Source organism: Lathamus discolor, chromosome 10, assembly GCF_037157495.1.
Source record: "Lathamus discolor isolate bLatDis1 chromosome 10, bLatDis1.hap1, whole genome shotgun sequence".
Taxonomy (NCBI): domain Eukaryota; kingdom Metazoa; phylum Chordata; class Aves; order Psittaciformes; family Psittacidae; genus Lathamus; species Lathamus discolor.
In genome coordinates this window covers 10,503,165-10,518,357 of record NC_088893.1, presented here as the reverse complement: position 1 = coordinate 10,518,357, position 15,193 = coordinate 10,503,165, and the positions used below count along the sequence as shown (strand labels likewise).

Genomic DNA, 15,193 nt, shown 5'->3' with positions numbered 1-15,193 from the left:
TGATATACAGGAATTCAACAGGCACATGCTCAGGTGCCCATGAGCCAGTAAGCTTCAGGCTAAGTCAGTCTGGTAGCAAGTAAATTTACAGTACAGTACAGTACATGAGAGTATACATTGACTAAGTTATTGCCTAAGGCTCCGGTGGGCTGTCTTCCCGGCTCAGGAGCCCGCAATGGCACAGGACTGTGTTGCCACCTTGGAATGTACAATTACTTGGTCTGAGCATCACCAGGAACTTGAGCCCCAGGCCAGCTCCACTGCCCAGGACTGGCTGTGCCTTGGCAGGGCCTGGGTAAAGCCCATGAGCTAGGTCAAACCAGAAAGGATCCCTGATAACAGGCAGCACAGGACCTACCCAGAGCAGCTGAGATTCTTGAACTGAATGTGGTGCTGATATGAAATGCTATCAACTGATGAAGGTTTTGTTTTGATTTTTAAATAAAAGTGCTCTCTGTTGCTCTGGTTCCATGGATCAGGACACCACCTACAGTCTGAAGAATCGTTACATATTTGTATTGTTTAAGTGAACAACAATCTCCTCCCTCCCTCTTTGTGCCTCCTCTCTCTTCCCTTCCCGCTCTTTCCTTTGCCCTTGCCCTGTGCTGCTTGCTGTTGTGTTAAATATGAGAACAGGCAAACCCCAAAGGCCAGTTTACATTTTCATGTTTTGTTTTTGCAGCTCTCCATCACAGATGGAATTTTTGCTGGTCATTTCTTGGAACTAAGCCATTAGCAGGACAAACCAAAAGAAGAGAGGGCAGTGAAAACAAACCCCATGACAGAGATGGAGGCTAGAAGAATCAATAAACAAGAAACAGAAATCAGTTTTCCACCGGGGTGGGATTTGCTAAGGGCTGGCTCACAATGACTTGCACCACATAGTCCTTTGGGATTTTCAGCTCCTCCAGTTTCATTTTGTCTGCCAGTGGCCTGCCTGAGAAGAACCAGCGCTGGCTTCCGGGCTCCACTCCCTCCACTGCGTGCAGCCGCCTCTTCATGTGGTACACCGTGTCCATGCTGCGGACCATGAGTTTGAGGTCTTTGCCTGTGGACAGGCGCAAACGGAGCTGGCACTCGTGTCCTGAATTGGGTGGGGGATCAGGAATATCCAGAGTCTCCAGATCACCCTTCTCCTCTATCATGTTGATAGGTGGGGCGAGGCAGTAGACAGGAAGCTGGTACCGGTTGCCCAGTTCATCATAACACTCTGTAAGAGCACCTTTAGGAGAGAAGAGGGGGAAAAAAAATGAGTATGAATGCATGTCACATTTAACACTGGAGTGGTCATGCTTGGAAGCATCTGCCCTACAGCCGAACCACCCAAGTGAAGAGGTCTGAATTCACGCTTTAAAGGACCAATACAAAAATCTTTTCATTAAAAATTGCTTCACCTTGTTTCCTTATGGAAACCTGGGGTTGAGTTAAAAGCACCTCCCCGATAAACCAGGATAAACTTCAAAAGCAGCAGGAAGAGATGAGAGAAGATGATGTTCTCCCCACGTGACCTTTAAAAGAGGAATATTTCTCCGGGAGCACAGCCCAAGGTTCAGGGCACACATGCACCCATAAAACGCTACTTGGATGAATTACATGATCCCAAACCCAAGCTCTGAATAGGCAAAATGGCAAATACCAAAGGCAAGAGACCACTGTGAATGAAAGGTTTTGTAACTTCTCAAGCATTCAAAACTTGCTGAAACTGTTTCATACAGGACCCATGTTTTAGTGAGCACTGCCAGAACAAACATGACCACCCAAGTCAGACAACTCTGCGGCTCAGTTTGGAGCATGGTGTCACCACCACAGCAACAACACCCGGCCATACTTGATAGCTGCACAGCATCTGTAACTTCCGTATTCAAAGCCCTGAAGTTTCAAAAGTGATTTGTATTTCTCCAGACTCCTAAGAACTTCCTTAGGATAATCTGGGCGTTCATGTTAGAGACGACTGGCCAGCTGTGTGCTGCCTTCACACGGCATTCCTTCTTACTGAAAAGGTACAACACGCACGAACAGCTCAAGAATTATAGCACTTACCGAAGTAACAAATGCAAGATGACTTTTTCCAAGTATGAGGCACACTTTATAAAGATATTTATAACCCAGATAGATAGATATGCCCTGCAGAAACAGCAGCACATTTTTCATGTTTTAAGAGTTACAGAAGGCTGAAAGCAGAGCCCTGCTGCAGACAGCACAGCTCACCTCTTGCAGCAAGACAGGAAATCGAGATGCTGTGAAAGCCGCATCCTAAATCACAGCAGAAATCTCTTCTCACTGTGGTTAACCCCCTCCAGATATTCAACCCTCCAAGCAAACGCTTTTCCCGTTTTGAATTTACCTGCTAGAACAAACTTTCGCATTTTTGCCCCTAGAGGGGGCACATTCCCTTGCAAGCTCACCCATCCTTTTGTAGGCAGAAATGTTTGAAGAGGAGCCAAGTCCTTCAGCTACAGAATATGTAAAAAACTCTTTGACTCGGCAGTTCTGCACACAACTGCTCCTTGTTAGAAACCAAGGGCGGTTCTTTGAGTTGGAGATTTTTCATGCTGACAGGGAGCTGTCTTAAACTTGCCTGTTTGATCAGCACAATTACTGCAATATGAAATTCGAACTCGGGGATGTACTGTTGTCACTCAGCCCACCGTGACAGCAGCATCTTGAGCTGCATCTTTCTTTTAGACAGAAGCACCCCTTTTTTAAGGATAATCTGTGTGGATGAAAACACACAGAGGAAATCTTTAGCTAAAAGATCAATGTTCCAGGTGCAGCTGCTTTTGGAGCTTTTCTGTTTGCACAGGTAGCACCAAGGCAGCTAAGCCCTGAGATTTAGTGAGAAAACAAAACAAAAGAAGAAATCCAGAAAAACTACAGTTATACCACTCACTGCAGTCCTGTATCATCTATGAATTTTAGAGCAAATCAGCTTTTATCAAAACTGTATTGGATCTATACCTTCCATGGTACTTTGTGTTATACAGACTAAAGCCCGAAGTTCCCATACTTCAGTTTTACCTTGCAACGTTAGTTTCATTCCGTATGCCTTATCTATTTAGTAAATGTCACAGTGCTAAATTCTGGATCACATTCATAGAAACAAATAGATGTTGTTTACTGATAAAGAAACATCCAAACTTCAACAGCCTTTACATTTAGCCAAAGCAACTGAACTTGTATCTTTCTTTAAAAGCCACTATCTCTAAAGAATGATCCTACTTTAGAAGAGTGTATCAAAGAGTTAATTTTAGATACTGTGGGGTAAGCTTGCTAAGGAATTTCTTCTTCATTTACATCCTTGCCCAGCTGAACTAACATCAAGGTCAAAGCATATGCTATAAACACTGGATTGCTTAATCATAATCAGATAAGCAATATTAAAAAAATCCTCTGCAACAGCAGCTAACTTGGAGGTCTGTCTTAAAAAAACAAAAAGAAGAGCCATTTGCCAGTAAGAACAGCACAGTCCCACCCCAGGCTGAGGAACAGCTTATAACAAACTGTTAATGTAACAACACGTTACCATAAACCTCACTAGTAATCCCATTCTTCCACTCAGACTGGTAAAAACACTCTGAAGACTCTCAAGTCCTTTTGCCTACCATCCAATGGCTTTCAAGACTGGATATACTGATCAAAGCATAGAAGACTACTATTGTGAGCAGAAGAGACTTTACAATACACCATCTCCTTACCGGCACCCTGCGTCTGTTGAAGGCCAAGTTGGAGCCCCAAGGAGGAGGCGAGATGTTGAGCCTCGCTTCCTAAGAGATACGGAGCTGCGCACAGACAGCGTAGTCCTCTTCAGCCAGTTTAATTCCCACCGGGCTTTGAGTCCTCAGTTAAAGTGATCTCTGGAGAGGGTCAGGCTCTGCTACAACCTTCAAGATGTTGTAAACCACAATAAACTTAAGAGCAGAATGTGAAGGGTTGTATCATATCGGTTCGAGTTCAAACGCAAAATGATGGCTGTATGTGCTCACCAGAAGGCAGGGTGAGCATGGAGCTATTTTTAGTGATGAGGCAAACAAAAGTTATCAGAAAGGAAGAGAGAAAGTGGTTGAATTACCCACAGTCACCACAGCAAGGCCTATCTCACCAGCCAGATGGCAGCTCTTCACCAAGGCATTCACTGCAGCATCCCTTACAGAGCACAAAGCACGCAGGAAATTAAACATCCGAACTACAAAACCCTTTGTAATTTTGCTGCTATAATTGAAAACCATGTTTCTGATCCTTCCTGTGAGATACATCAGCTTGGGTCACACAAGTTATTTAACAGCAAGGGCACTAAAAGAATGTCAAGCTTTTATGAGAAAACAGAAAAAGAGAAAGATAATTTTTTTTTTTTTTTTAGGTTTCCCGTTACTTAGGCAACCAGGGTCCTCACCAGCCAGTTACAGCATAGGAAAGATGCAGCCTCCCTTAAACCAGAGGAGGAAAAAGCAATGCAAACAGAGGTTTGGCAGCTCAGGCAGGCTAGAAAGAAACCACGTAAAAGGGGCAGATTTCAAGAACAAAGCAGCAGAGGATAGGTGGCTGGCATGCAGGTCTAGGTGGAGGATTCTGTACTGGACGTGAAAAAATCAAGATGTTATAAAAGGAGCTGACAATTATATTGAGGAGAGACAAATTAAGCTTATCAATAGTTCAGTATATTCTCTGTATATTTAAACACTCCTCTAGATGTTAACATGATTTTAATAAACTTGGATATGGAACATCCTGTTAGCACCATGAAGAACTGCCTTTAAGGAAAGCCAATGACACAACCAACCAACCCACCAACCCCAAACTCTAATCCTCTCCAACCTTCTAGCATTCAGAATTAAGGTGACAGGCAAGGTGCTTCGAGGATCTCACTAACCATTTTCAGGATAATTCACATTATCCTCAACATTTCCCAGTGAAAGGCTTACACTTTCAACCAAACTGTTGAGTCATTTAGTACAAGTGACTGCAACGCAGTTATGCAGTTAACTTTATAGGCTTAAACAAGTCAAACAGAACAGAAGATACAATGGTAGAATCACAGCAGATGGGATTATTTTAATATTCCAAAAGTAATATCATCTTGGAGACTGAGAAATTACGGAAGGAGCTGCAAGGCAGAGCTTCTCATTGGTTGTATCCAGGTAGAAAAGAGCTTGAGAGTTTCAGGCGGAAAAATAAGCAGATGTGATCATGAAGCATTTGGAATTGGAACATTTTGAAATGAACTGCCTTGCAGGCCATAAAAACTCTGTTTTACTTAGACTATGAGGATGGTGATCTTTCTCTGGATTGGTAAAGGCAAACACTAAAAAACGACTGGTTGAGATATTGCTTCCACTGCTAAGCAGTTCAGAGTTTGGACTAGCAACTTAAATGACATGAAGGTAAACTTGCAAAAGTTACTGCAACCAGGCATGTATGACCACACTCATCTAAAAATGTAAAGAGTTTTAATGCATTTTAATGACATTTTGGAGTTTCTTTAAAGCTGCATACCATTCTCTCTTTAGAAAAAGCAGCAAATTTATTGTTTCCGCCTTCTGTTCCTTTAAGATTTTGGACAGTTTTGAGGAGGATTACTCAGAAACACACAAACCCTAAGAACTGAGCAGATTCCATCTCTTCTTCCATTCCCTCAGACAGACTTGCTGCAGGAAGAGAAATTAAGATGACACAAAACAAAATCTAGCATTGCAGTGAGACTAGCTAATCTAAGGCGTTTAAGTGTCTGTGTGTAACACATTTGCCCAAGGAACAGCTGGTTCATTTGGTTTTCAACTGAAAAGCTTCATTTTAAACCCAAGTTGAGCCTGGATTGCTGAACAGATTGGCAGTAGTAGAGCTTTCACCTGTACACCGGTGGTTTAAATCCAGTACAGGTCTCTAATGCCTGAAACTCATTATCAACATCAGAAAAAAGTGGGTCTTCTTCTGGGTCCTACAGTACAGCAATTCCTAGAGAGCAATGACTGAGGCAGAAAAGCTGAACTATCTCTTAATCTTTATTAGTCACCAATTCTGGGTCACAGCTGGGAAACACAGGATCTTAGAAGAAAAAAAAGACGCGTACTGACGTCAATGGCTTGCGAGAGTGGTGAAGGATGACTGCTCACTACAAGAAGAGGATCAAGAGAAACAAGTGAAAACACGCAGTGGTTTGTTCCAGCTCACCTACAACCATCACAAACCGGGAGGAGTTAACAGGAAGAAAAAAAAAGCTCATTCACATAAAACCCTGTATAACTTCATAATGACTGGAACAGCTTAATGCTGCAGTTAACAACTGTAGCTCTCCCATTTTCTGGAGGGCATCGTGTGGGAGTACTCGTGCAAGCCTGTGCCTTGCACCACGTACGGAGCACAATAAAGCAGCTATGATCATTAATGGCATGGATGAGGCACTAGATAATAACCCACACATATAATCCCCTCCTATGCTTCTTCCACACTAAACTTCCACAGGCTATGCAAATTTAAACTACCATAAAGCTGCTGTACAAAGCCTTTATAAAGGCAAATGCTTGTCTCCTAAGCCACAGCACAACTGCTTACACAACACAGCTCTGCTCTCATCTTCAGCCTCCTTTTGTTACAAAGAACTTACTCCAGCTCTTTAAAGAATGGGTTTTGTAGATAATGGGTGTTAAGCATTTCATAATTCTCATTTCAAATTCACTGAAAAACAGCTCTTCCATTACAGAAACATTATCGGTCTGGCTCAATTCCACAAAGGAGAACTCCCAGAGCCAGCAGGAGATCCCAGAGCTTCAGGAGCTGCTTGGTGAGCGCGGACCAGCTCGCTCCTGCTTGCGGCAACTGACACAAGAGAAACAGGAATTGACAGCAAGAGAATGGAGGAGAGAAGATACCTTGCCTCTGTAATCCTCTCACCCTGTTCTTTGGCAGGAGAACTACCTTGTAACTGGTTCACTGAATCATTGCACTGCTCATGCTCATCTCCGTGCCTGGATGTTCTTTAGAGAACCCGGCTCACCCAGGCTCCAATATCACTGATAAAATAACACACACTCAGCTGCCTGAAGACTCTGCAAGGCAATAACCTGAGACATGCTTTCAGGAGAGTGCTATACTACAGAGATTCTTGTGGTCCCTTCCAACCCGCACGAACCTAACTAGCTGCTTTTGCTGCAATCCTATTTTAGAAAGCAAATCACAGTTGTAGTATCTAGCCAAAGATCCCCCGTGTATATCTAAGTCATCCTGCTTATGACTAAGCACACCTCACCCTAGTGTTGGGTAGAGGTTAGTGAACCAAGCTGGCAATCTTCATGAGTAAACCATTCTTAAACCAGTTTTGCAACTCATGCCTGCACACTAGCACAGGGAGGAAACCCCAAACCACTACCACCGAATCAGCAGTGGCTGGTACCTACAGCAATCACAGGTTTGCTGCCCTGCAGAGAGCAAAGCTTGCCCTCTAAGATGGCATTGTCTGTGCTTACATGCCAAAGACCCAGATGCATCTGAACAGCAAAGCAAGACAAGGGGTTTGAGCAGCTCCTTCTGCACTAATCCACTGGCTAAGAGGGATGTGCTGTCATTGCCCAGTCTGACGTATGTCATGCTCGTGTGTGGTAACCAAAAGCCAATCTGTCTGCAACCACTGCTGTTTGTCAGAAACCTTTTGGTTTGGGTTGGATTTTGGGGAAGAGAAGGAGAAAGGGGTGTTTATTTTGGGAAGAGGCAGGTGCAGAAATGCAAGGTGCATCACCGGGCACAGGGATCTGCTCCCTTTATCATAGGGGAGCATCAGCATCAGTTAATTCATTAGCAGTAATTAACTAGGCTGAAGGTGAAAAATAATTAACAGTCTTCTGAAAGACATGAATTTCTGCAGTAAATAAGCAAGCCACTTTTCTTCAAATTTTAGCTACAGTTAGCATGTGTTCATCCCTTATTGTCCCTGCTGTGCTGGAGTGGGGAGAGCAGCGAAGGGAGAGGAGAGGGAATAGCTGTCATGGGAGGAGGGACAGCTAGGAACAGAGAATGACCTGTGAAGGAGAATGCTTGTGGGAAAGGGGGCTCAGAGCCCTGAACCAACTCCCTCAAAATTCCTATTAAAAACCCTCACTAACGCCAACAGCAGCAGTGACAATCCTGTCAGAAGAACTGGGATCTGCAGCCCCACCATGCTCACCTGCCAGAGAAAGAGGGGAAACCAGCGAAGAGGGGAAGCAGGAGAAGAGGGGAACTACACCAGAAACCTCAACATTTGAGTAAGAGTAACTTACTTGCAGAACAGAGATAATTCTTCCTTAATACAGTTTTACTAGAGCACAAATGGCTACAGGCTATGCAATTCAGGGGCTTTTCATCTGCTCTGGTTGTGGCAGACAACTAAGACACCCATCAGGCTGGTAAACACCTCTAATCCACAACATGGCTAAGGAATGCCAGTTACTGGACCAGGACTATGAATAACAACTACCAACTAAAATCAAGACGACAGTGAATTTTAACCACTCTCATGGGTTCAGAGGCTGATTAACCAGTCACCAAGTCACCTTTACAACAGTGAACAGATAGCTTCCCCATCTCTTTCCTCGCAGACTTTTGCCATGATACAAACTCTAGAGCAGACCAATTCATTGGCAAGTTGTTCTTTACCCAAATAAGGTTTGGTAAAGTCAATTATGTATTAATGCTTGGTAGTTGTCATGTTAGCTATACCATATGTACTGCCACTTCTATATTGCTCTCTAAAACTTGGATCTAATATCGCAAGAAGGTAACAGCTTCCAAGAAACATTACATCAGGGTTCAAAGATGACAAGTTGTTTTACTAATGAAGTATTCATGTACCATTCTGCTTTGCATGTCATTAAAATAGATGCTTGTCTAGACAGGCTTCTCAGATAAAAATAAAAGATCTGGTTGGTAAAAGAGTTTCTCTGTATTCCTTTTTCATTTACAAGTTTTTGTTTTCTTTGAAGATTCACAAAGCTTTCCCTCTGCTCACCTAAAACAGACTTGTAAAGTCCTCTTCTGATGTGTAAGCCATGAATGTTTGACCAGGATGCTGCAGAAAGGCCACCAGAAAACACAGCATACTGGTCCTTACGGTACAAATGCTTCTTTCTTTCACAAAACGTGAGAAGCTGACATTTGGACTGCAGAAGTTCTGTTAATCCTAAACTAGACCTCTGTATTTACAAAGACTCCATCATCCTATGAAAAGAAACATGCTTTGTGAGCACTGTTTTCAGCCTGAAGAGAAAAAAAAGTCTTCGGACTTTTTACGTAATAACCATATGCAAAACAACTATTCAGTCTTACTTTCTTCACATTACAAACTTCTTTGCTATTTCCAGTTACTTCTGGAAAACAAGTAACTGCTTTGCTATTTGTATTTTACTTTAAGAGGATTTTCCTTTAGATAAGATCAACAGGACACTAGTGATCAACACTGTGGGCTCCTACATCATCCAGCAAATACACCAGAGCCTGCTGCACTGCTTTCCAAGTAAGACAAAAGGCAAACATAACTTCACCTTTGCTTGAGACTAATCTCATTAAGCACAATCCGCTTGTCCTTAACTGCTTGTTCTACCTTGGACCATATCTTGTAGCCACCTAAAGAAAAAGCATGTCCTTTTGCTTCTCAGGTGGGGAAGGCACAGCCTGACCATGCTAAGAAGCCCTGCCCTATACAGGGATGCTGCATGACCACTGCCAGTGATCTCAACCTTCGAACAATCCCCTGCCCACCACAATGCCCACTCTGGGCAGCAAAATACTTGAGACTTAATCTGAGCTTGAAGTGGATATGGATAGAAATTTAGCTTGAGACAGCACTTTGAGCAGGATGCATCCATGGGCAAGGAGCAAGCAAGATATCTGACAAGGATGAGCTCCTCATTTACCGAACCAAGGTACTTTGAAAGAACCAACTCCTTCAAAAGCACCAATTTTAGGGCAAAACAGTCTGTCAATTACAGTACCAAGCAATGCCACCTCTGAAGATCACCTTTTCACATAGAAGGCAGCATCTAGGGGGCCCTCATTGGCTTAAACTGAAATTTTCAATGAGGAATATTTTAAACACTTCATATTTCTTTTTCTCATTTTACTGGAAGACAGCAAGGGAGATGAAGCAGATACCCAGCTTCAGTGCTGTAAATGGCCAATGATGGAGTAAATATCCACTCCTGAGAAGTATTTAATAAACTAGACATCATGTCCTGACCACTATCAGATACCAGAAAAATATTATTCATTCAAAACAGATGTGCTACTGTCTGAAAGACCTGCAACACACAGATCAACGAGCCGTCTGCAGCTTCTAATATGGAGAATTTTAAACATTCTCCTGTCATGAGTCCAGGTTTATTTTGTGCATTTAATGGCCATCATGTAGAGTCAGTCTTGTGGGGTTTTTTGTAGTTGTTGTTCTTCCTTAAAAGAGTTAGCTGCACTTTCCTGGTCACACATTAATGGTTAAAAAACCAAAATGCAGGTCTGAAAACAGCGTTATACAGTCATCTTCACTACACCCAAAAAGGCACATTGAAACCAAAGACAGGAAGCAGACAGGCATATGCTACCAGGGGAAGAGACTTGAGAAGAGTCCAAGCAATTATGTTGATGAAACTCCCCAAAATACCTTTCGAAAAACAAGAGCAGAAGTTAAAAATATTTAAGGAAAACAACTGTAGGATGTAGCTAAAAGTGAGGTTTTATTTGAAGGGTTGATAATTTCTAACCTGAACTTAGATAAACAAATATTTCAGCCAGCCACAACTACTTTACATCCTGGTGATTTGATTCAATGCTGCATTTGAAGAAAACATGGAAATGCAGCATCCCTCAGAAAGGATGTTGTGCATCTATTTTAAAAATATTAATCACAGCAGAAATGACAGAAAGCATCACCTTAATTGTAGCTCTGGACTAAAGAGGCTTCTGAGAAAACAGACCCTGTTTCAAGGTTAGGAGAAAGCCAGTGAAGCACAACAGCATGTGTCCTTCACTAGCACCACCAACACATTGCATTCAGGACAGCAGAGAGAGCATGCAATATTCCTATGGAACACACATGAGCCAGCAGCTTTGGACTTACATGCATCCCAGTGCTGCAAGCACTAATGAAGGCTATAAGGTAAGTAAATTAAAGCAATTCCCAAATTTGAATGGGTCTCTTCATCTTCCCCAGTAGCAATCTGCTTTAAAGCAGCACTAGGCGCTTTTTCCATTGCGAATACATGTACTTACTCCTCTATGTCTAGGTACTGGCCCAAGCATGTTATCTTTGAGCAAATGGGAGAAAAGAGCAGGAGATCCCACATAACGATCTGGAATTTCCAGGAGAACAGAAAACAAAATTAAGATAACAGAAAAGGGTACACCATTAGAATAAAAGCACCTCCAGCAGTGATACGCTAGCCCAATTCCAATGATTATCTCCAATTGCCTCATTGATTAGCTATTGTCATTCCCCCTCATTCTCTGCTCACAGACCTCCACGCTCAGCTTTCCACCACATGCTATGCACAGTGGTTGCAATGTGGAAAGAAACATGAATATTGGCCAAACATTAATCTGACTGTTATTTGCTTCCTTGAGAACATGAGGAACACCAACCCTATGGAGAACCTCCCGGTAGGCGCTGCAGATGTAGCCTTCTTGCATGGTATTCTCCAATTAAAAAGGAATTTATTGGCCTTTCTCTAATTTTCAGTCAGGGGATCTCTTGAACAGCTTGCTTTTACATAAAGCATTTCTCTAATGAAAAATACCATACAAAACACATGGCTTTATTTCAGCCACAAGCTGCATGGTGACAACCTAGCAATATGTAATACTCCAAGGATCTTTTCCTCTCATTTCTAATCACACCCCAGTGGAGCACAGTCTTCCCAGGACACAGGGGCTACACCCCAATGCTATCCAGAAACCTTGAAGCACACCCAGCCCACCGAATGGAAATTAATAATCCATTTAATGGTGCTGTTAAGGATCACTTTGGTACATGGCAGATGAGGGATCCTCTGCAGCACACTGCATTTCAAAAATCAATGCTGGCTTACCCTTCTCTTTCTAAAATGCATGCAAGCCAATGCTTGTGAGACTAAAGGCCCTTCATAAATGGTTCCTTCCCACCACTTCTGAGTCTGTGGGCACACAGATTCTTTCTGAGCAGCACAACCATACTAGCAGTTGCCCAGTTCCCAGCTCCTGCTTGCTCCTGCTGCTGTGATGCCCATTGAGCTGTCCTCCTGTAGGTGCTCGCAGCTATACAGCTGGACAGGGGAACTGATAAATGTCAAAAGCAACTCAATGTTGTGGCAAAGGAGATTTTAAACCTAGAGATGTTCACTGACCTTGCTCAACATCCTGCAGCCCCATGAAGAGATGTGGAAGGGGAACAATGAGGTTGTGTAAAGGGAAGCAGGCATCTTGCTCTGCTGTTTAAAGCATTCAGGGTCTACAGCCTCGATCGGTATTGAGAGCCCACCTCCACTTTACCAAAGTGAGAATACACATTCTGCTTTTTTCTATGCTGTGCTTCATACCTGAAAGAAATGCTGAACACCCCACACACTCCAAAGTCACCAGTTCTCAGTAACTCCCCTGTTAGGATGCACGCTCTCCCCTCCAAATACTAACAGCTCTACAGAGGGGACTTGGCAAAGCAGGAGCCCCATCCTGTCGTACAACGTTGCCTTCCTGCTCCCTTGAATCCCTCCTCTGACTCAAGTGAAAACAATCCAAGGAATTATATCAAATGAAAGAAACCAGCAACAGCTGGCTTTGCTATTTAGGAAGACTTTTATACTGCTTCACACAAAAAGAAGGGTTTCTCTTCCTCAGTTTATTTTCTGCTTTTATAGGCATCTTCACAGTAACACTCAGCTTTCCATGGGGCCTTTTAGAGAAAAAAATGGAGCAAAGATAGGACAAAACAGAGCTGAAGAGGAAAAACAACTGCTTGCGAGACTCCATCAATGCAGGATGAGGTTATTCACATTAACTCCCTGCCTCTCTCCCTAGAAAGCTTTCAAAGGGGAAATGGGGAGAGTATGCTCAAGAGCATTCACAAATCAAATAAAATCCAAACCAAAGGTTTCTCCAAAGCTTTCAACTCCCAGCTCCAAAGCAGTTATAAACGAAAGTATTTCTAGTGCACTATAGTTTATAAATTAATGCTGCAAACTTGCCCTTTGTCAGTGTGACGGTAAACAAACTGATTGCTTTTAAACACCCAGGAACTGAAATAACGTGCTGTATTTTCAGCCAGGAAGAGCTGCTTTCTCACTCATATTTATAAATTGAGTATCTCCTCCTTGAAGTTCCAGTTTAAAAGAAAAATGCAGTTAAAGCTGCCAACTGTGCAAGTCATGTGGTGAGGCTTTAGAGACTTGACAGCACTGTTAAGCCAAATGACAACAGTGGTAAAAGAGAATGAGAAGGCTTTAGAGAAGGTTTAAACATTTTGCAGTTTGTGTCTACAATCTGAACCCTCCATTTCTTTTCCAAAGGACAGCAGAAATTGAAGCAATTGGTGTTATAATTGATTTTTGCATTTTTAAATTTCACATGGATCAAAAGCAAAAAACTAAACAATTCTCCTGCTTTTACCAGACAACTTGCTAGTACCTGGCCAGTCTTCAACTGTGACAACTATGGAGCAAAGGGACCTGTATAAGGACTTTGCTCATGCAGCAGGGCAGCACTGCATCTGCCCTTCCACAGTGCTGCGTGCTCAAGTGCCTCTCCGGAAAAAGGCATTTCTCAGGAGCAATAAACCATCCCTCCAGGAATGGCAGGTCAATGGTGGACAGTGAAAATGTCAAGAACCAGAGGCAAGAGGTGGCAGAGCAGGAGATGCCACGCTGCTGGCTGTCTCCAAGTAGCCACCGGGAATTGGGCTGAATTCAGTGTCTGCGCAGGGAGCACACAGCCTGGAAGCCACTGGTTGAAGGTCCCCAATTCAGATGAAGTCTTCTCATGAAAAAGGAATTACTGTGTCCGAGCAGAAGTGAAACAACCACAGCATTTCAGAGATTTCTCAGCGGCAGGAGGTTCTTTCTGAGGACAGGGATGGCAGAAGGAGCACATATGAAGCTGCTCCATAAAATAGAATCTGGATAGTAGTATTTCTTTTAACGCTTGTCACATCCTCATGTCATGTCCATGCTTCATGTGATGGTGAGACTGCAAAAACTGCAGCAGCCAAATCTTGAGAGAGGCACCACTGAAGTCAGGACCACAGCCCTTGTCCAGAGCATCTATTGGTGCTGTGCACACATGGAGGCAGGAGAATATCAAAACAGTCTGGGTGCAATCTGGTAAAAGCTGGACTCAATGGATTCACTAACCATTTCAGCAAAGATACGCCTAGGGAGGGAACTCAGTGTCAACACCTTTTAAAAAACAGGTATTAATGTGTATAAGTAAAACCAAAATACAAGCACCCTCCTAATGCACACTCATATTCTCAGTGCAAGCAGCAGCGAGGCTGATTCCTTGCAAGACACCAGAAGTTTCTGGGGTTTAATCCCTTACTTCTGGTATTTTTTTTTTTTTTTGCTTAAGTAAAGAGAAAATGCTCCCCTCAGACTAAGAGCTTCTCTCTGCTGAACAGAGTTTAGTACAAGAAAAAAAACCAACCAAGGAGAACAGCCCTCAACCAAAACCAGAAAGAATAAACCTAGTAGTGGCAACTACGAGTTTTATGATACTCACTACAGATTCGAGAATTTCCTTAACTTTTACAGCCTGCATGCTCATCTCAGTACCACTGCTGATCACATTGACAGACACACTTTGATAGTCGGACCTCCCAAAGCTTTTTTAACTGCTGGAATCTAAAATTAGACAGCCACAGTCCCCGAAATACTGGCGTTTTAGAGAGACACCAGAGAAACCTGACTGAGCATTCAGTATCCACATACAAAAGCCCATTGTTCAACAAGGTTTCACGCGTGTGTGGACAATGTAATACATTATAGAAAAAATATTTTGTCAATACCAATTAAAAAGCCTCTTCAGACAAATGAGCTAGTGAGAAAGCAATTCCTACAGCCTTAACCCCTAGCAAAGGCTATGTAATGGTACAGCAGCTTGCAGGAAGGGGTGGGATAAAAACCCCACGAGGATCTTGTGGCTTAACAGGCAGCAGTTTACAGAAGCAGATTCAATTTAAATGCTAAAGATGCCATGGCAAAATTTACTGCCC

At 42.9% G+C, this 15,193-nt stretch overlaps 1 protein-coding gene across 1 annotated transcript in view; it reads right to left on the bottom strand.

Annotated features, from left to right (window-relative positions):
• Positions 1-738: 738 nt before the first annotated feature.
• UBTD2 (ubiquitin domain containing 2) overlaps positions 739-15,193 on the bottom strand; it is a 50,612-nt gene continuing 36,157 nt past the window's right edge. Inside the window, exon 3 of the mRNA XM_065690548.1 lies at positions 739-1,222. Within this exon, the coding sequence (XP_065546620.1) occupies positions 825-1,222 (398 nt within the window). The 3' untranslated portion in view covers positions 739-824. The remainder of the gene's footprint in view (positions 1,223-15,193) is intronic.